General features: G+C 35.2%; 1 protein-coding gene across 1 annotated transcript; it reads left to right on the forward strand.

Moving 5' to 3' along the window:
- Positions 1 to 6,466: 6,466 nt before the first annotated feature.
- LOC105054714 (protein FMP32, mitochondrial) lies at positions 6,467 to 17,391 on the forward strand. Its single transcript, XM_010936281.4, has 7 exons — positions 6,467 to 7,059; positions 7,156 to 7,287; positions 7,383 to 7,442; positions 15,966 to 16,042; positions 16,134 to 16,190; positions 16,919 to 16,985; positions 17,075 to 17,391. The coding sequence occupies exons 1-7, from the start codon at positions 6,883 to 6,885 to the stop codon at positions 17,192 to 17,194; spliced, it is 690 nt and encodes a 229-aa protein (XP_010934583.1). The 5' UTR covers positions 6,467 to 6,882; the 3' UTR covers positions 17,195 to 17,391.
- Positions 17,392 to 21,087: the final 3,696 nt, after the last annotated feature.

Consider the following 21,087-nt stretch of genomic DNA (forward strand, 5'->3'; position numbering starts at 1 on the left):
TTTTTTAAACATCGTAGTGGAATAAAAGATTAAAATACTTTTAATTTGAATCATGCATGCATAAAAATATAAAACTATAATGATCTAGTTCATGTGTTGAAATTGATATATGCTGAAATTCAGATTGTGATCAAATCGTATACCTATTTCACAATCTCTTTCTTCAAATCTGGATCTAAAAGAAAAAATATTTTTTTCTAGCCACACAAGTGTCCGACTTCTACGGATATTCACTTGGGATCAACTTGGAACAGCCCTCTTTAAGTTGAATTTTCTTCTCTAAAAAAATTCAACCTGCTAAATCTGAACGGTCTGGATTGCGATCAACAGTTAATCTTTTTCCTTGATCTTCTTCTTCTCTTCTTCTCTTGCTTTTCTCCTCTTGCTTATGTTGCTACCAAACTCTGAAAACCAGCAAATAAGGGACGCCTAACAGCCTTGTGGGCGTGATGAAGAAGGGACGCTTAAAGGAGACGTATAGGATGTCCCAAGGAGAGAACAGAAAGAGAGGGCGTGGGTACTTTTTATGGGGCATGTGGGCTGCTGGTTGGATGCTCTAGAGACCTTAGGGGAGGTCTCTTTAAATAGGTATGAGGATTGAATCCTATTTAATCTCATAATATAAGTCCTACTTGCATAAAGTTTCTTAATAACTTAAATTATTCAACTTACATTAGAAATCCTACTAGGTGACAACTCTTGGAGTCCTTGCACTCATTATTTTACATCCTTTTTTGCATCCAAGGAATGCCCCATATGAAATCAAAAGGCCCTCTAATCATGAGACACGCCCAACTTGATCCAATCAAGGTGGTGCCCCATAATAACTATCAAGAAAATTAATTAGAGACTTGCACCCTTAATTCATATAATCTAAAATCTTAGACACCTAATAATTGGAGTTCAATGAATCTAATTCATTTAAATTATTAACAAATAATTAAATTTAAATTATCTTATCAAATAAAAAATTCAAACGGAAAGAAAAAATGGGTCCAACCATGTGCTAGCAAGGTTATCTTGAATCTAATTGGATTTCTCTAAACCTAATTGACATTTCATAAGCTCAATTGCTAATTTCAGACTAATCCCTTTATTATGTGACCTCATAGGTTCAATTCTATCTAGTAGTGAGATATACAATGATCTCTATCAAAGTATCATTGAAACTCTTTTCAATGAGTTGAAATAATTCCACTCTAACTCATCAAAGATTATCGATCCAGAACAATTTTAGTGAGCTCTCATAATCTACCAGTGATATTTAGTAGTATGTAGTGACAACCTAATAGAACCAAAATAAACCTCAAGGTATAGTTAACGTGTGATTCAGTCCCTCTATCGTGAGTCCCGACTAGATGATAGGTCATGAATAAATCGTCAGACCTTAACGTCAGTCATATAATAGATTCGATCAGTTCAATTTCAATTGTGACTTCTATGAAATTTTTTTTTCCATCAATCATACTACTGTGGCCACAGACTCTCAGACTTAGCCTCTCAAATCTCATAGGACTACTCCTCTCTATCAAGGTTGATAGATCCTATCTTGATGCACACTCTACTCCTATAATGGACTAACTATCGTCAATATCCACTACAAGGACTGATTGAGACCCATGTTTATATGTCAAGTCAAACTTCAGTAGCCTCACTGCGAGCAATCATACTACCTCAGATCAAAGGACTAGTCACATAATTACGGCATCGAGACAATCACTGACGATTGAATAGAAATCCAAGTGATCTATCGTATGGTCACGCTTAGTACTAGTTATTCTCTAACAACTATCCACACTCGTTACTTAGTGTCTCTACACTATAGACTAGAGACTTATCTATTCCGAAAGAAGCGATCTGTGCATCGGTCTATCCAGGTCAATCATCATTCTCATGATAATCTTATAATCGAGAATATTTAGGAATTAAATACATGTCTGTAATTCTCACACCTTGAAAATATGTATCAAAAATTAATTTCATGGATGATTCAAAGATACATCACACTTGAATGAAAAATAAACTTGTCATTTTATTGATCAAATCAATGTATAAAGTATAAAATTGTGTCCTAGATTTATTACAATGTGTCAGCCATATTGGCTTCTAGGACATACATCTAATAATTATTTTCTGATATCTTGTATGACTTTTCATGAATATATATGATGTTCTGAGCTATATATATGACTTCTTGTGTATTTATGACATTGTGAACAATATATATAGCTTTCTGATATATTGTATGACTTTTTATGAATATATATGATATCCTGAATAATATATATAACTTTTTATAGATATACATAACATTCTAAATAATATATATAATTTTTTAATATCTTATATAATTTTTTATAATATATATAGCATCTTGAATAATATATATGACTTTATGTGAATATATATGACATTTTGAACAACATATATGGCTTCTAATACCTTATATAATTTTTTATTAATATATATGATATTCTAAATAATATATATGACTTTCTGTGAATATATATGATATTTTGAATAATATATATGACTTCCTAGTACCTTATATGACTTTCTATTGGTTATATAAATGTTGGGAATAGTGTCCCAAAGCCAATCGTCAGTCTGTTGACGGTTGTACTCATTTTTATATATGTACATGAATTATGAATTAATAAAAAATATTTTGATATTTTTCATCACAAAATATTTCATCTTCTAATGAACTTCTATGTTGTGGTGAAGTCCTTAGGACTATTTAGACTCGACAAAGGAGGATTTATCGTTTAGTCCTTAAATCTGTTCGTGACCAAATGATACGTTGTTACCAAGGATGACAACGTTTATCAAGCATAGGTCGTTGTGTGTCATATAAGTTGGTTGTCCTCTTAACCAATAAGTGTGGAGACACTGGTATGGCATACAGGTGAGATGTAAGGGTACATCTGCACTGAACATGACCGACTCCGGAGCTATTTCTGCTATCAAGATTTGCTCCGATGGAATATGGGTATAAATGTCCCTCTGACCTGAGACTGCCACGGTGACTTGCAAGCAACTCACTGCACTTAGGCACTGGACTACCTAAATTTCTAATTCAGTGACGGAAGGCTGCTGGGTGTAGTCAAGTACTTGACTTGTCGGTGCGTGTGTCAAGATGGGATTGACCACTTCAGTTTAGGAGCTGTGTACAGTCATATTTCAATTTAGCAAAATCTTGGCCAGGGTGGTCCTTGTGAGGAGTCACAGGACTGTTTGAGTTGAGCACGATTCGGATGATTTGATCAGGGTTGACAGTTTAATCCTGAGTCGTCCTAAACACAGGGGTCAAAAGGATGAATTATACAGTAACCATATTCATGTAGGTTCTGAGTGTTGCGATTGATTATTCGACCTATCCGGACATCGGATACCATTGCTAGATGGTCACTTCAATTAGTACAAGAATTGGTTCCTGTGCTACCGACTTAGGTTCGAACTTGCGGGGTCACACACATTAGAGGTTCCTATCTGATCTGATGGCTGGTGTAGAATCCTACATATTTGAGACTCAGTGATCAAGAATCAAGATTCTCTGATCACGAGTTCCACACATTATGGGTACCGGGGTCAAGAGTTCCACTGGTTGGGACTTTTCGATCAGGATTATATATCGATGAATTCTGATGCCCGATTGCCCATCAAATTTGGACTTAGTATTTATGAGAGGTTTAATTAGTGATTTGATCGCTAATTAACTTAATTTGATTGAGTAATTATTTTTGGATCAAGTCTAATTGAATTGGATTCAGTTGGGTTTGACCCGATTAGGTTAAGAGTTGACCTAATCGTCGAGATGGTTTGGTCCCTGATTTGATCAGGGATTGGGCTTAGTCAATTCCTGATTTGATTAGAATTTTATTGAGCCTAATTAAGCTTAATTTAGTTGGGTTTAAATTAGTATAATTGGACCTAAATTATTTGGTTCAATTAGGTTGGTTTAAATAATTAAACCACCTTGACCCAATCTCCATGCGCCACCTCACTTCCATTGCACCCATTTGAATTCATGAAAAGAAACTTCTTATGAATTATTTTCTCACGCCAAGCCCTCTCCATGCCCCACTTTAATGTGCCATATGAATGGATAAGGATGATTGGTTGGCCATTCAAATTCAAAATAAAGTTTGAATTTGAATGGGCAATCAATCTTTGCACATTATCCCTTTTTTACGCCTCATTTATTACATGAGAAAAGGTTTCTCATGAAATCACTCGATGCACAATTTAAGCCATACCTCACGCCTTTAGTAGATAAGGGATGAGTTGGTGTCTATTTGAATTCAAAATTTGATTTAAATTCAAATGTGCAATTACTCATCTTTATCCTTTCTTTTGGATAAGACGTTTGACGTAGTTATAAAAGAAGGAGAAGAGTGGGGCGTGCAAGATGAAAGAAAATTTTTGGAGAAAAATTTTGGGGCGTGAGAACTCTTGTGCGTGAGAAGGAAGTCCATATCCTTCCAAGAGAAAAAGAAAGAAAAGAAAGAAAAGTGGGTGCAAAGTTTTCGGTGAGTTTCCTAGAGTTTTAGCCTGGAGTTCGGGAAGTGAGAAAGTGAGCTACGAGTGTCGTGAGCCCACAAAATTTTAGGAAGATCTTCAACATCCTCTCAAGTACGTCTGTTGATGATCCGGAGCATCCAAAAAATCGACAGACATCGATCGAAGGAGTTCGATCAGCATCGGCCATCAAAAGGACTCTACAACGAGCTAGCACTCGTGAGGAGTCGATCAGACCGGGAGCTTCGTATGGACGATCCGCAAAGGTCAGACACGCTGTGTGGCTATATCGCGATGATCAGACTCTCCCGATGGTGATCAGATTGCGGCGATCTACTACCTGCATAAAGGTATTGTGTTCTGAACACATTACAGTAAAGTATTTACTGTTTGAATTTGAAATTCAAATTTAAATGCATGCATGCTATATATTATATTTAGATCCTAGTGTAGGATAAATTCATGTTAATTAATTAAATTAATTAATATTTTTTCTGCTGTAAAATCATGATTTTGAAAAAAATTTAAAATTACCATTTTACCTCTGTACTGAATTTCTCCACAATAAGACATCAGGAAGTCATATATATTGTTCATGTGAATATGTATAACATCTTGAATAATATATATGACTTTTTGATGCCTTATATAACTTTTTGTTGGTCATATAAGATATTAGAAAGTCATATATATTATTCAGGATATTATATATATTCACAAAAAATCATATAACACGTTAGAAAATCATATATATTATTTAGAATATCATATATATTCACAGGAAGTCATATATATTATTTAAGATGTCATATATATTCACAAAAAGTTATATAAGATATTAAGATATCATATATGTTATTTAGGATGTCATATATATTCACAGAAAGTTATATATATTATTCAGAATGTCATATATATTTACAGAAAGTTATATATGATGTTAAAAAACTATATATATTATTCAGAATATTATATATATTGTTCAAGATATCACAAAGATATAAGAAATTATATATATCATTCAGGATGTTATATATATTCATAAGAAGTCATACAAGGCATCAAGAAGTAATAATACTGTTCTTTCTTTATTTTGTGGAGAGAAGGATATTTTCATCATTGAAAATTGGAGAATGAAAAAAGCTGAGCGGTATTAAATATTTGTCCCATCTAAGTATATTATATACTCCAATATCATTGGACGGTGCACTCCTATTACATCGCATGTGGTGCACAAAAAATTACTTTTTACTCTGCACATTCACTCTCCTTTACTCTCGATGGACAACTTGAGGGGCACCTATCCATAAACACGTTTGCCTCGTTCCCATGGCAGGCTGTTTCAAAGCTCTTTACTCAGTTCTCATGTTTGTATTCACAGCAGCAGTGATGTTACATGTTGCCTTTGGCAGGACCTAATATCTACTATTATCTATGTTGGGTTCGTTATTTGTGTTTGGGATCTGTATTCTAATCCTTTGTTCCATCCTTTGTTCTGTTTCTTTGTTGCAGTTTGTATTGTCTACACTTTGCTCAAGTTCTACGTTTTGTCTCCTAGGCAACTTGGTTTCTGGGTCCGTCTTATACTACATATATTGTGTTTTAGCTCTTTGGTTTAATATAAGCTCGTATGTTTCACCAAAATATATATATATATATATATATATATATATATATATATATATATATACATATATATATATAATCTGTATATTTATTTTTTATTAGGCAAGAAAAAAAACCTACCCATCGGCTCTTCAATATTTATATATCACATCACATTATATTTTCATGGTGACATGTCATACATACACATGCACATATCTACGCTTTCAAGACGGGCCTGGATTGGATGAGACCGGTCGCATGGAAATTCCTCGGTCTCACGCTTCGCTTCGCGGTCCTGGTCAGCTTCACCTTCCGCGTATTGAAAAAAAGACCAACAAAAAGTAAAAGAAGGAACCGGGGAAGCCGAAGCGGAGACTAGAAAGGCAGACCATACGGTCCATCAAACACTCCTCCCACGTATATAAATTGCCAACAAATCCCGTCCCTGGAATCACCGCGTTCATCTCTCCCTTCATCCCCGTCCGTTTCCGCAACCGAAAAGAAAGGAAAAGACACCAAGATAGATAGAGCGAAATACAGGGAAGAAAACGAGAGAAAGGCGAGGGTTCGGCAATACCCTTCCCGTTTCTCGCCGCCCACGACACCACCCCTCCACCTTCAATAAAGATCCGTCCAGGAATCGCGGATTGGATTGATTTGGGTTGGATTTTTGTTGATCGAGAGGATATCAAAGGATTCTGAATTCTGTCCTCTCTGTTGACCATTTGCCCCTTTCTTTGGGCGCTGAAACCAATGTCGGTTGCTGCAATTGTTTGTAAGAGAAGCAGGGCAGCGTTGGGGTTCCATTCAAGGTTTGGATTGGCGACATTAACGGGTGGGAGTGCCCACAGCCTCTTGCCACAGCGTTGCCTCTCTCAACTCGTCAAGACCAATGGGAAAAGAGCCTTCCTTGTTGATACTTTGGCACTGGTAGTTTACCGGTTTGCCTGATGATCTTCAAATTTTTTGTGTAATAGTATGACAGAAATGGTTTGGAATGTACTTGAGGTGTTTGATGTTTTGTAGGTTCGGAGATTGGAGGCGCAGGGAGTCCCATCAAAGCATGCGGAGGCAATCACGTCAGCAATCACTGAGGTTTTGAATGATAGCTTGGAGAATGTGGCACAGTCCTTCGTATCCAAGGGAGAGATGCAGAAGGTTTGAGATTTGATGTTTGTTGGTGGTGGTATCTTGGTATTGTGAGTTGGGCAAATTCTTATTTTGTTACTGTGGTTAATTATCGTTCTGTGCAGAGTGAGATGATTCAGGATTCCAATCTCTCGAAATTCAAGTCTCAAGTGCAGAGCTCTCAAGTATGGTTACCTTTACTTTTTTTTTTTTTTTTTGATTGTGCTCCCTTTAAGATCTTGCATCTATTTTATTGAAGCAACATTATTAGCGTTGTATAAATGGTACTAGTTCTAGATCAATATTGTGTCGATTTTGAGTTTTGCAATGATATACTATTTCTTGTTTTGAGTTAACAAAACATAGTTAAAACAATGTGCACCCCTATACTTCTAGCCAGTTTTAGACCCGTTTTAGTTGAGTCCCTGTATTTTAAGATTTGGGAATAAGACAAATCCAACCTCTACATACTTGCAGCTGGCACTCAAATCCAGCCTCTCCAGACATAGATACATGCATGCATGCATACAAACATTCATGCATGCTTACATATATACATATGTACATTGTAATTATATATCATGTCCAAGAAATAGACACCATGTTTAGTTACTGAATATTGTTAAATGCCCTCAGACATTTAATTATCAAATATAGTTAAATGCCATCATATAAGTCCATAAGATTTCTAAATTTGACCTACCAAGATGTTTGTAGACATGGACCCACTTAGGACAAGGAAAAAAAATGCTAAAAATGTCATCATACCATTATTTGTTGAGATACTTGATATGAAAAATTGCCATTTTTCTTTGGTCTCCTGATGAGCGAAAATTTTCTCTTATTCATTACAACTTTATTTAATAGCCTTTACCAACAAACTATATCCTAATATAAACATGAACAAGGCAACAAAATGCATCAATTCAATTCAACTTTGAGATGGAAAATTATAGAGGAAATGGACTCAAGTTCTCAAAAATGGCACAAGAGATGTGAAATCAATTTTAGATCTTATATCTTGGACAACTAGAGCTTTTTTATTTTTAAGTTGAAAACTCTAAAGAGTTTGCTAATACTCTGTTTTGAAACTTACTGATGACAATCTGGCTATTATAGAAGTCAAGAAAAGGAACTTAAAAAGGTGGATGTTCTAGTTGCTTTCATATGTATTAACATGACCTGGACTTGGATCATACATTTTGTGATCCAGATGTTATGTTCCAAGTTAATCCTTATCCAGGAGTCTCTGGATTGCTGAGTACTATTTTGATCCAGATTGTATGGTCTGAATTGCATATTTGAGCATATCCTGACATCCTGTTCATCTCTGTAATGTAGGTATATTTGAAATTTTATTTCATTTATATGAAGAAAGCATTGGCCTGTGTTTTTGAAGAATCAATTGCATAACTTGCATGCCATGAAGGGCTTAAAATACTTACAAAACCAACAAAATAGGAAATCCGATTAGGAAACTATTGTTTGGAAATTTCAGGGAAAGCAAAATTCTGATTTGAAATTTTCTATTGTCCTACAAATCAAGATAAAGGGTTTATGGTTTGATTTTTTATGGCATCATGGTGCTGGTTAAGTTATAGATTGCTGATGTTTCATACTAGGTTGGAATTTGAAAATATGGGACAACAATGTGCTTTTTTTTCTTTTTTTCAAGTAGATGACAGTTTGCATTTTCTTGAAGCTCTAAGCAGCATGCCATCCTTTAAGAATTCCATGGTCCTAATCATCATGACTTAAGGGATCACCATTTTGAAGATCAAGGTATCATAAATCATGCTTGTGCTGATCAAAGACTGACAAATGGATATGGGATACCATGCCAACACTTGGCATTTACCAGTGCCAAGAAGGTTTTTTTTTTTTTTTGTGTCAAAATATTCATAATTTGCACATGAAGATACACTATATTATTTTTTAGCTTTTTAATATAAACCAATTTCAGCTGCATTTTATTGGCCTTAAAGACATGTTCTACACAATGTCTTTTGGTTAGTACATACAAAAGTAGGATCATCAGTCATCCCATTGTTTTGAGCAACAGCCACCTAGGTATCCCTATTAATTTTTTGCATAATATTTGAGCTTGGAGGATGAGATTGATTTATGAATTAGCATTGAATGACTATTGAATGTTACTAAGTTGGTACACTCTATCAACCTGTTACAATTTATTTCATATGTGAATTTTCATTTCTGGAAGAACTTCATTTCAGATTTCTTTTTATGTTTCTCTCCAGCCAAACATTTTAAATCAATTAATCTTTCTTGATACAGGGCTGATTGATGATTAACACAATATCATAAATTTATCATGCAACTAACAATGCACAATTATTTTTACTGACAACATACTGTAGTTGCTGTATGCATGAGGTTAGTACTATGGAAATCTCCTAGACTAGTAGGATTGTGGGATCCTTATACGTCATGGATTATCATGATTTTGCATTACTTCTATATAGTTACATTAATACAAGCCAGTGTATGGTAATAAGAGCAAACATAGATTTAAAGAGATAGCAGCCAAAGTTTGCCATATCCTTCAGTATCGGTGCATACGGACCATGCCATATCATATTGATACTAAACTAGTATGTGATATGGGAGGCATACCGAGTGTCAGTATGTCGAACTGGCCTCTATACTAGTCATACCAATATAGTAATAGGATGGTACTGATATAGGATCCGGTATCGAGATGACGAACCTTGATAGCAGTCCTATATGATGTCAATGAGTTGTTATGATAGTACGTCTTGGAGATACAGTATATGGATGGGCACTTCTACTCTTGTAATGACTTTTATGAATTTCTTTTACTAACTAAAAGAAAAAACTGTTATATTGAACCCAAAAATTGAAAAGTTGCTTCAACTTATTTTTTACAGTGAGCAAATCTTGAATTGGATCCTATTAACATATGCAAGAAGGGAGAAATTTGTGACTTCAATGTTTAAGGAGGTAAGTTAGTGAAATCATTAGTTAATGAGGTCATCAATTAATCAATTGCCGTGATGTATTGTGATCCTCACTAACATCAAGGTGATGAGTACATGAACATTACCCACGGGTTCTTTAAATTTTTTGTGAAGGCACGTGTGAATGATACAAATGATGTGCTAATTAAGGTTTTAAATCCTGTGGGATGGAGGAGTCCCAATATCTCCATGGAACGGGATGCCCTACTGTTTTGTCCTGTCTAGATTATACTTTTCGGTAGATATCTTCTATCTCTCTCCCTTCTTTTGTCATTTCTTTGTTTTTTCTTTCCTTCCTTTTCTTTCTTTTTCTTCTATCTTCTTTTCTTTCTTTTGTCATCCCTTTTTGTTTTTCTTTTTTTCTTCTTTTTCTTTCCTTCGTTTCTTTTTCTTCTCCCTTCCCTTCTTTCTTTCCTTTTTCTTCTTCTTTTCTCTCACTTTTTTCTTTTTTCATCTTCCTTTCTTTCTTTTCTCTTTCTTCTTATTTCTCTGTATGGATGGGTTTTGGAGTCCCGACCCCTTTCCGGTCCCATTTTCTTATAGGAATGGGATGGGACGGCCGGGATGCCCTTTGTCCCGTCGGAATGTAAAACCTTGGTGCTAACCACTATGTATCAAGAAGAAAATAGATATGCAATATTGGATGATGAACCGATGATCTAGTTTTACCTTTGGACACATTTACATCAAATAGAACCTTCTATGGATTATATGGTCCATGATCATTTAATGGAACTATTCTGCTTACAACTCAATTTTATGGGTGACAGGTTAAACTTAATGAGATCAGGATTTTAGAGGCTCAATAGTTTTAGTTTAATTTGTTTACACTGGGACTTATCTTATTTTTTTAGGTGCCATTTGCTGTTTGGTTATGTTCTTTCATGGTACAATCAAAATTAGAGAGTTTAAAAGAGAGAATGAAGTGAATACTTGAAATTGCCACACAAGCAGTAAAATGAGCTTGGGCTTGATTACTAGGGCCAGCTGACCAAGGTTAGGTAAAACTAGGCAAAAAAAGAGAAAAAAAGAGAAGAAACAAAAAAAGGCAAGTGTGGATGGACAAACCAACGACTTTGGGGATCTGATGCCCAATTATCCTCCCCCTTGCACTGTGCATTCCCCTTTCTTTTTACTCACCTGATTCCAGGCTGCTTTGGTGCTCTACTTTGTTTATTTTTTTCTCTTAATACTTGCATTTTTCTCTATTATTTATTTTTTCACTCTCATGAGCAATTATCTGCAATTAACCCAAACAGGTTAATCTGAGATTAGTCATAGAAGATTCTGAATCCAGCTATCCTTTGTGGGGCTGCATCAAAACCCCTTAAGCTGCATTTGGTTTCAGAATAAAGTTGGATGTGATAGGAAAAAATTATCCAAGTAGTGTAGAAGAGATGGGCCTATTCTATGAGATAAGGGTCTTTTAATGTTTGGCCGGATGAATAAGTGGGAGGGGATAAGGGGATGGAATAGAGTGCATATAATACACATTAGATTTGGGGATGATTTTGATTTTATGTTGTGGACAAAATTGACCTCCCACTTTTGTGTATTTAAGAGAGTTAATGGAAAAAGTGAAGGGATAATATGGCAATTGGGCTATATTGTGGAAGTGTAGTCCCCATGGAATTGGCTTATGATGCCAGTGGGAGGGATATCCTCTTACGCATCTTAAGGATGGAATAAACCTATCCTGTTGGCCTGAAATGTTGTTTAGCAAGATAAGGGAGGGAATACAGGGTTATCCCCCCACTCATGCAGCATCAAACACAGCCTAGGAGGATAAGAATATTTGACTACCTTTCCTGCTCCCAAAGTGCATAACATGCCAATCAGATTTTTTTTTTTTTTTAATAAATGTTAGACAGAAATGATTTTTAATTTTGCAGCTGATGAGGATGAACAACAGAACACCCTATGTGTAAATGGTTTAACAGACAAAAAAAAAGCCTATTCTTGAGGAAAAGAAGGTTTCTTATTAAACAAAACCAGTAAAGGTGAATATTGAAAATGAAATATGATTTTTGAGCAACATCTTTGCATTTCCTGGGAAATGCTACGCTGCATCTATATTTGGAGGAATTGAAAATGATGATCAATATTGCTCTTACATATTTTTGTTCTCTAATCCAATAGAATGGTTCTATATTAGTATTGTAGCCCAAATTGTGGGTCAATTCTGACATTGTAATTTGCATTCAGTGCTGCATTTGATAATAGTATGTTGAGCCTTTGAACTGAATTATGTAATGCAAATAAAGGAACCATGATGTCTATTAAAAAAGGAAAGGATGATAAAATGATAATAATAAAGGATTGCACTACATTGGTATTGTTGTGCTCTAGAATTGGGTCATGGTCCTCTATATTTGCAAGAAAGCCTGGGGATGAAACCTGTGTTTCCAGATAAAGGTATGTGAACTAGATTATGAATATAGAATTGTGCCTATGAAAGAATTTAGGCTAGTAAAACATTTTTGTTTTTCAGTTTTTATCAAGAAATATCCCTTGACAATAAGTGCTTTCAAGATTTTTCCCCACCATAAAATCACAAACTTGTTTTCTCAAAGAAACAACTAACTCTAATTATTCATCACTAGACTTTCCTTAGGGGGATATGGCTTTTGAAATTCTACTCCTGTATACCTACTTTTTATGCTTTCAGTTCTTTATTCTTAATGCATTTGATCAAGAACAACCTTGGTTAAATTGAAGTTATGGCATTTAGGATCCACATATCATGTTTAAATAATTATATGAGCATGTAGCTCTTAAGATGACAAGCACCATATAGGTGTTCTTTTTCCCTTTTGGAACATATTCAAAGGTTAATTTGCCTTTTATTGGACTCTAATGATCCAAATATCACTCTACAGTGGGTCTGCTCTCTAATTTTTTATCAGATTGTTAGGAGTCTACTAAGGGTCTATTGGTGCTAAACTATAAGGGCTTATGTTTTATTATTATTATTATTATTATTATTATTATTATTATTATTATTATTATTTTATTTTTTATTAAATGGGATGTAAGGGTTGCTCGCACAAAGTCATAACTGGGCGCCCATTAGGTCTGGTATTAATTGCTTATTTGCAGTCCTTGACCTCAAAATGGGCTTTAGTTATGTGTCCAGCCAGTCCTTCAATTCAGAGCTCTGTGGCTGCCAATTCTTTAAAATGAGAAGTCCTAGAGCTCCTATTTATTGAGTGGTTTAGTAATGTGATTAGCTTGGTCTATCCTATCCACTTAGAGAATCTTGGTGGAAATAGGAACATTGTCCAGTTTATCCTGTTAATAGGCTCTATACTTATATGCTGGTCCTGGAACTGAGAGATCATTACTGAAAGCAAGAGAGGTTGTGGGCCTTCTTTCCTTCCTCTTTCTTATATTTCTGTCATTCTGGATCTCCTCTTCACTCTTTGTTCTTGTTCTTTCTCTTAGGGCCCATTTTTTTAGGGTAAAAAATTTATCCGGGAATCTATATTTTTCTGGATAAGTATTTCGCAGGCAACATTTAGACAAAAAAATAATTTACCCCTATTTTCTTATGCATTGGAAAATGACTCGGGAATTTATTATCCATGTTCTTTTGCATTATTAGTTTTCTAAATAAGTTGCTAAGATCTATCCATATTTTTTATAATACCCTTTATTATATAAATATTATTATATATAATAATATAATATGATATATTATCATATGATAATATATCATATTTTATATATTATAATATATAATATTATATAATACATTATTCATAAATATAGATAATATATGTTATATTTTTAATATAGTATAATATAATATAATAACTTATATTATATATAATAAAATAAAATATATATTATAATGTATAATATAATATTAATATATATTAAAATAATATCCTATGATATTATATTATATTCTATTATAACAATAATATAAGATATTATATCATAATATTATATTATTATAATAATATATCATATTAGAATAATAAAATATTATTATATTATATATAAGTTAATATTATATTATGTATAATTATTGTTATAATTAAGGGTTAGGGGTATATTAGGAATGAAATAGAAAGGTTATTTTCCTAGTTGATGGGAAAATGACTGACCCACTTCCTAAGTGGGTAAGACTTCCATTTCATGAGAATATGTTATTCTACCTCCTAAGTGGGTAAGACTTCCTCCCATTTCATAAGAAAATGTTATTTATGTGAAAATAATTTACCTATCTAGAGAAGCGTGAGAACATTGGATAAGTTTGTCCATACAAAAGTTGACCAACTTTTCTATATTATTTACCCACTTAAGAACAGGCCCTTAATTTACTTATTTTTCTTGTTGTATGTTTCCATCTTTTGCCCTTCTCCTATTCAGTTTGCTGTATTGCTGTAACAAAATACAGGATGTTACTGCTGTATTTTGCTGAATGTCATATCTGAATGATAATGCTATAAATCTCTACTCTACTGGTTCTCTATTTAGGTTCAGGTTTTCCATTTGACTTTGCTCACAGTATCTGCTGAACTGAAAGACTAGGTTCTGTTGCAAAATTCATATTTCTGAAACAATAAACAGCCATTTAGTCAGGCATGAGGTGCAGCAAATCTGAAGTTCCAAATTATTCATTGCACCATACCTAATTTGTTACTTATTCCTAGTTTAGAGTTCTAGAGGTAAGTATCCTCACCTTCTGTGAATCATGATCATATTCAGAACATGATTGACACTTCTGCTCTTCCCAAAAGGGCTCATGAAACTCCCATGCAAGTGGCGCTTCACCGGTTTGGTGTTTGGTATTTGGTAAAATACATGTATTCATTTCTCTTCACCTGGATAAAACTGTTCATAAAAAATACTTCCATAGACTTCTTCTTCTTTATCCCTCTTTTTCCCCAAAGTTATACCACTTATTCCACTGATGCTGGAAAATTGTTCCCAAACAGCACGGGCTTTAGTGGCTCCAATGTGGCAGTAAAAATTTTCGGGACTCCATGTGGGAGTTACAAAATACTTTCTATTTGGTCTTTAATTTTTTATTAGGTATCAAGTTTCTTGAACTTTATGATCCCCACAATTTCTGAGTTATAGAATGTAATTCGCATCAACATGTATCTTGAATAATTTGAAAAGTGAACTGTTTTAGAGCTGCAAATTCTTGTCAAATGATTGAGCTACAGCTGAGCTTGAGCTTTTAGTGAAGCTTTCTCTTGTTTTGTTTCTCTATATCAACCTGTTTTGGCTGGTTGATTAATCTCAGATCAAGGATTATGATCTACTCTTTGTTTATTGAAATGTTGCTTTCTGCTGCTTGTAGACTTATATCTACATGTTTTGGCTGGTCGACTAATCTAAGATCAAAATTATTCTCTACTTTTTGTTCATCAAAATGTTGCTTTCTGCTGCTTGAAGTTCTTTCTAGCGACGTACAATATAGTGGGGCTAACAAGTAATTTCCCTTAAAGGGGAACATCTTTGATTGCACAAAATTGCTTCTGGGTTTTGATCATTTCTTTGATTGCACAGATTGTAATCAAACTTGTATGATTTACATAGCTTGTCAGACTCTGTTATAGGTGGTATCTACTTGAGCATCTTAGAAGTTTCAAGACATTGCATATTGCATGTTAACAAATTATCTGTTTTCACTCTCACATTCTGTGTTTATTTTTTTAATCATTTTCTGAAGATGATGTCATCTGGTTGCAGGAGCACCATTTCTCTTTGTTGCAACGTGAGACAGAAAAACTTAGGGGTGATATTGAGAAAATGCGGAGCGAGCTTAGGTCTGGTTTTCTTCATATCATGGATGTATGATTTACTGCATTTTTGTTCCTTCAGTGCTGGTTAAGTCTAAGAGTTATTTTCCTGGGACAGGTATGAGATCGACAAAGTTACTGCAGGGCAACGCTTGGATCTAAACCTTGAAAGAGGGTAAGGGTATCTAAAGGATACTTATATCTAGGTTTATTGCTTCTATTTTGAGTCTTGAATTCCAGTACAGCTTTTGACAATACGTTTTATTTGGTGATTAATGTATCACTATATATTGGGCTACCAAAATAATGGAATGACAAATTTCTCGAGCATGGTCTATCGAACCAGGCCGAACCGTCTGGTTCACAACGTTCGAGCTGAATTGGTCCGGGGCCAGGTCAGTTTGGCTTTGTTTTTCGAAACCACACCCAAACCATCCGTATTGAGACATACCACCCCCATACCATACTGGACCAAAGCATACTAACTTGTACCGAGATAAAAATTGAAAAAAATGGTTTGACTCAATCAGCTGAACCAGACTGAATCATCTGATTCATCCTGTACCAAGCCGAACCAGCCACCAATTGGTATGGGTCCCAGCACTGGTTCTACGGACCTTGGTCCCAAGTTTCCATTCAGGATAGCAAATGTCTGATCCAGTTAGGGCATCTGGATGCAACCCGGTTAAGAAACAATCTGGATTTAGAGCCAGACCTGACTTGTTGGATCTGGTTAACTTGGGTAGGGTCAAGCTACAAGTCTTCTTTTAGTTAGGTTGGCCTTAGGCGTGTATGATTTTATATATATAACCAATGCCTTCCCAATTAGAAATAGCAGTTCATTTACCTCAAGTTGTAATTTAAGCATCACCTTTTTATTCTTAGCTGAACTAATAAATGCAGGCGCATACGCGATGAATTGGCCAAGCAAAATGCTGAAACTACTGATCTCACTACCAAGCTTGATCGGGTGAGTGTTTGCTAGATGGGAAGGTACATGGAAGGCTTTGTCTTCTTAGTCGCTTGTTCTAACCTTGAATATTCTAATATTCCTTACAGGAAATCCATGCATTGAAGGCCCAGTTGGAGGCAGCAAAATATGATGTTATAAAATACTGCATAGGGACTCTGGTGTCAATATCTGCTGTTGGTCTTGCCATTGTCCGCATTCTGATGTAAAACATTCTTTTTTGTTTTTTTTAACCTTAACCAATGAAACAACAAGAAATGTTCTTTTTGTTTCTGATAATATGGTTGCCAAAAGGTTGTAACATTTGCTAGGAACTTCTCAATGTTCTTCAAGATGTACCTTGAAGAAGCAGTGAATTGAATTTATTCTTGCAATATTCATTCAATGTGGTTACCACTCAGCATAATTACTTTGGATTTTAATCTTGCAAATGTTTGTGCACTTCTATTTTGAGTGAATTTGTTGCTCCTAATGTGGATAATCCCACAGATAGGTTCTGGGTTGGAATCCCTGTCCGGTGTCTGATCCAGGTAATCAGTTCTATTTGCTGGTGGTACTACCATTATTCTGAATATAAAATAAAAAGAATGGAAAAAAATATGCTTTGGTGGGGCTTTGACTCTTCTTGCCTCCTAAGAAAGTGAATGCTTGATTTAATGGTCCTTGAGGCTAAAACTAATCAAATAGGGCATTATCATGTGGTGAACTCCGGTTCTCCTTTCTTTTTTTTTTTGTTTTTTTGTCGTTTGGGCAGCGAGACCATAGGCCGGCATCCGATTGCATTTTGCTGGGACTTTGGGAAAGAAAATGTAAATGTGATGAACCGGCCCTACCATATGCTTAAATGATTGTTCTATTTCTAAACTTAATCCACACCTGGAAAGAAACTGGAGGCTTGGGGAACTTGGATAATGCTAAGGATTCTGGATAAAGCTCAGGCAATGGCTGACAATAGGTTTCTGCTGCAGGGCAGATTTAGTTATTTTGTAGCTTAATGTTGGGTTCTATATCATTGTTTGCTCCTCCTTTCTCTAGTTTCCTGTTTAGTTTTTGGTGAGTGGTTGGTTTGCCGTCATTTGCCTCAACTTGTAGCAAGATACTTGTCGACGATTGGGCCATGGCCCACGGCTCAGCAGTTGGTACTCCTCCAACGTCTCATATTTCGATTGTTTTGTTGCATGTCTCTCCACGTGGGCTAGCATTTGTGATGTATCATTGCACATGTATGATCATAAATAATGTGTCAAATTGTGGCAAGTACACGCGTTATGATTCTTGAGAGAATTGAGCGTGTCAAGAAATTGAAACTCCCATAAAAGTGCATTCTCTCTGATTGCCTGCTGCTACATACGGACCATCCGGGTTGTTTGCAGCTTTACATGGTGAGTGGCTCTACCCAAATGCCCCTCACCCTTAAATTTCCATGACGATGGGATTATTTTGGATCAAGTGGACTTTAGCCACTTAATAAGCTGGCACTTTTTATCACTTCACCTTTAAAATACATATAGAATAATATTTTATATTATTTCAAGAATATCTTCAATAAATAAGAAGGTGTATATTTTTTTTTTTCCTTTTACAAGGGTGCATTGGGACCACCAATGTTTTGTACGTAGTTATTTCCAAGACCTGATAAAGAAGGTTGCAGTAGGTTTGCGGTCGATGTAAAATTTTTGTCACAGCTTATGAATATAAATACATATTTCCAAGACCTGATAAAGAAGGTTGCAGTAGGTTTGCGGTCAATGTAAAATTTTTGTCACAGCTTATGAATATAAATACATATAAGAACCTTTAGGGCCTTCCCTGCAAGCAATGCACTGTATTGGATATGTGGTGCAGTAGAACGAGAGCAAGCGTTAACTAACGTATACTATGAAAGCTGCGTTTCTTTTTTGTAAGTTAATAAATAAACAAAAAGAAAGTATTCATGTGATTTTTTATCGATTTACATAAAGCATATGATAGTCCCTAAACAACACTTATGGAAGATATTAGAAAAGAAAGCAAGTCTAGTTATATTAATGTGATTAAGGACAGGTATAATGAAACGGTTACTAATGTGAGAGTATTCATAATAATACTAGTGAATTTCTAGTCACATTAGGCCTTTCAATTTTTATTTTTCTTTGTACTAGTTATGAATGAGCTTACTTGGAATACTTATGATTTCTTGCTATGTGCTGTTTGCGGATGATATAGTTTTAATAGATAAAACTAAGGTGGAAACTAATCGTTGAAGGAAAAGAAAACCCGTTTCTTGCAGATAAACAGAGTTACATTTAAAATTTTTTTATATATCTAACTAATTAAAGATTAAATCTTTATCTGGATTGTAGTGGAATAAGGATTAAATCTCCAGAATCTAGATTCAAACCTTTGTGTAGGCCTGGATCTGCAGGCCCTCTACTTCGCGCGCATGCTAGGCTCCACAGAAAAGCGGGATAAAGCTTTGGATCAAAGCACCTTCGCGGGGCCACCAAGAGAGGAGAGAGATGCCTAGGTGTGACGCCTCACACCAGCAAAGGGATGCCCAAAGGAGAGGCCACGGTAAGGAGGAGAAGGGGGCGGCAAGGAGGAGGACACGCCAAGGGGAGACGCCTACTAGCTCTCTCGCGCCTCTCTATCTTTTTCTCTCTTTTCTCACTTTGATTGCTATGTAGAGACCCTCTCTATTTATAGATGATTTTCATGACCCAATAAGAATAGGACTTCTAATTCAAATAAGCTTTGAATCAGTCTATAACTTATCAAAGAAGGATTCCTACATGATAAAGGATTGATGCCTAATATGGCACCCACTTTGCACCCACGCCCATACCTATATGGGATGGCCACAACCAGCACCATACCAAGTGCTGGTAGACCATGAAAGTGAGAGAGTCCCAATGAAAAAGGACTCTAAGGATCTCATCCAAAATTGATTCAATTCAAATCTAATTCAAAGTTGATTCGAAATAATTTTGAAAGACTGTCAATCCTAAATTGTTTAGGACTTTTAGGACCAAGTCTAACTTAGAAATTTGAATCCAATTAAGTCTAATTAAATCAGATCTAATCTAAAATTAATTAGTACTTTTATTTAATCTCTCATAGGCTCTTTAGATCATAGATCAAAAACTGTTCATTTCCGAGATTGAACCTGAACCTCATGTATAGTGCTAGCTAGATATAGTCAACTCTTCAATTTCATTTGACCCATAACTTAATTCTCAATCAAGTTAGTCTATATATTTAATAAAGTCAAGTACTTCTAAATTGGACATATAAATATAGATCAATACTTTTCTATGTCATCTGACTTGTGTGCGTGACTCTATAGGTTCGAACACTAAGTCGGTAGCACAGAAATCATTTCCTATACCAATCGAAGATACCATCTAGCAATGATTTTCAATATCTGGATAGGTCGAATAATCCCAAGAGAATATTTCAGAACCTATGCATATGGTTATCGCATAATTCATCTCTTTGATCCAAAATGCTTTAGGATGATCCAGGGTTAACTGTCAATCCAGAGTGCTCCATCTATATTGTATTTCAATCTTTCAAATCCAACTCATGGATTACTTTGGTCAAGACTTTACTAAATTGAAATACAGCGATACATCAGCTCCTATAATCTGAAGGGGTCCATCCCATTTGATCCACACACAGACTTCGTAAGTACTTGACTGTACCCAGTAGCCTTCCGTCACTGCATTAGAAATTCAGATAGTCTAGCACCAAAGCATAGTGAGTTGCTTGCAAATCACTAAGGTGATCTCAAGTTTGAGGGACACTTATGTCTATATGCTTCGCAAGCAGCTCTTGACAGCAGAACGTTTAGCAGGTGAGTCACCTGTTCAGTATTAATGTACTCCTATATTTCACCTATATGCCATACCAGTGTCACCACGCTCTTTGGTTAAGAGGACAACCAACCCATATGGCACACAACGACCTCCACTTGATAAACGTCATCGTTCTATAATGATGTATCATTTGGTCGCAAACATATTTAAGAATAATACGATAAATCTTCTCTTTATGGATTACTAATATAGTTCTAAGGACTTCATCACAACACAAAAATTTTATAAGGAAGATGCAACTTTAT

This window comes from Elaeis guineensis, chromosome 12, assembly GCF_000442705.2.
Source record: "Elaeis guineensis isolate ETL-2024a chromosome 12, EG11, whole genome shotgun sequence".
Taxonomy (NCBI): domain Eukaryota; kingdom Viridiplantae; phylum Streptophyta; class Magnoliopsida; order Arecales; family Arecaceae; genus Elaeis; species Elaeis guineensis.

Coding starts and splice junctions, on each gene's coding strand:
- LOC105054714 (XM_010936281.4), top strand. CDS start 6,883: ATGTCGGTTGCTGCAATTGTTTGTAAGAGAAGCAGGGCAGCGTTGGGG. Junction 16,043..16,133: donor AAAATGCGGAGCGAGCTTAG/GTCTGGTTTTCT, acceptor TTCCTGGGACAG/GTATGAGATCGACAAAGTTA. Junction 16,191..16,918: donor GATCTAAACCTTGAAAGAGG/GTAAGGGTATCT, acceptor TAATAAATGCAG/GCGCATACGCGATGAATTGG.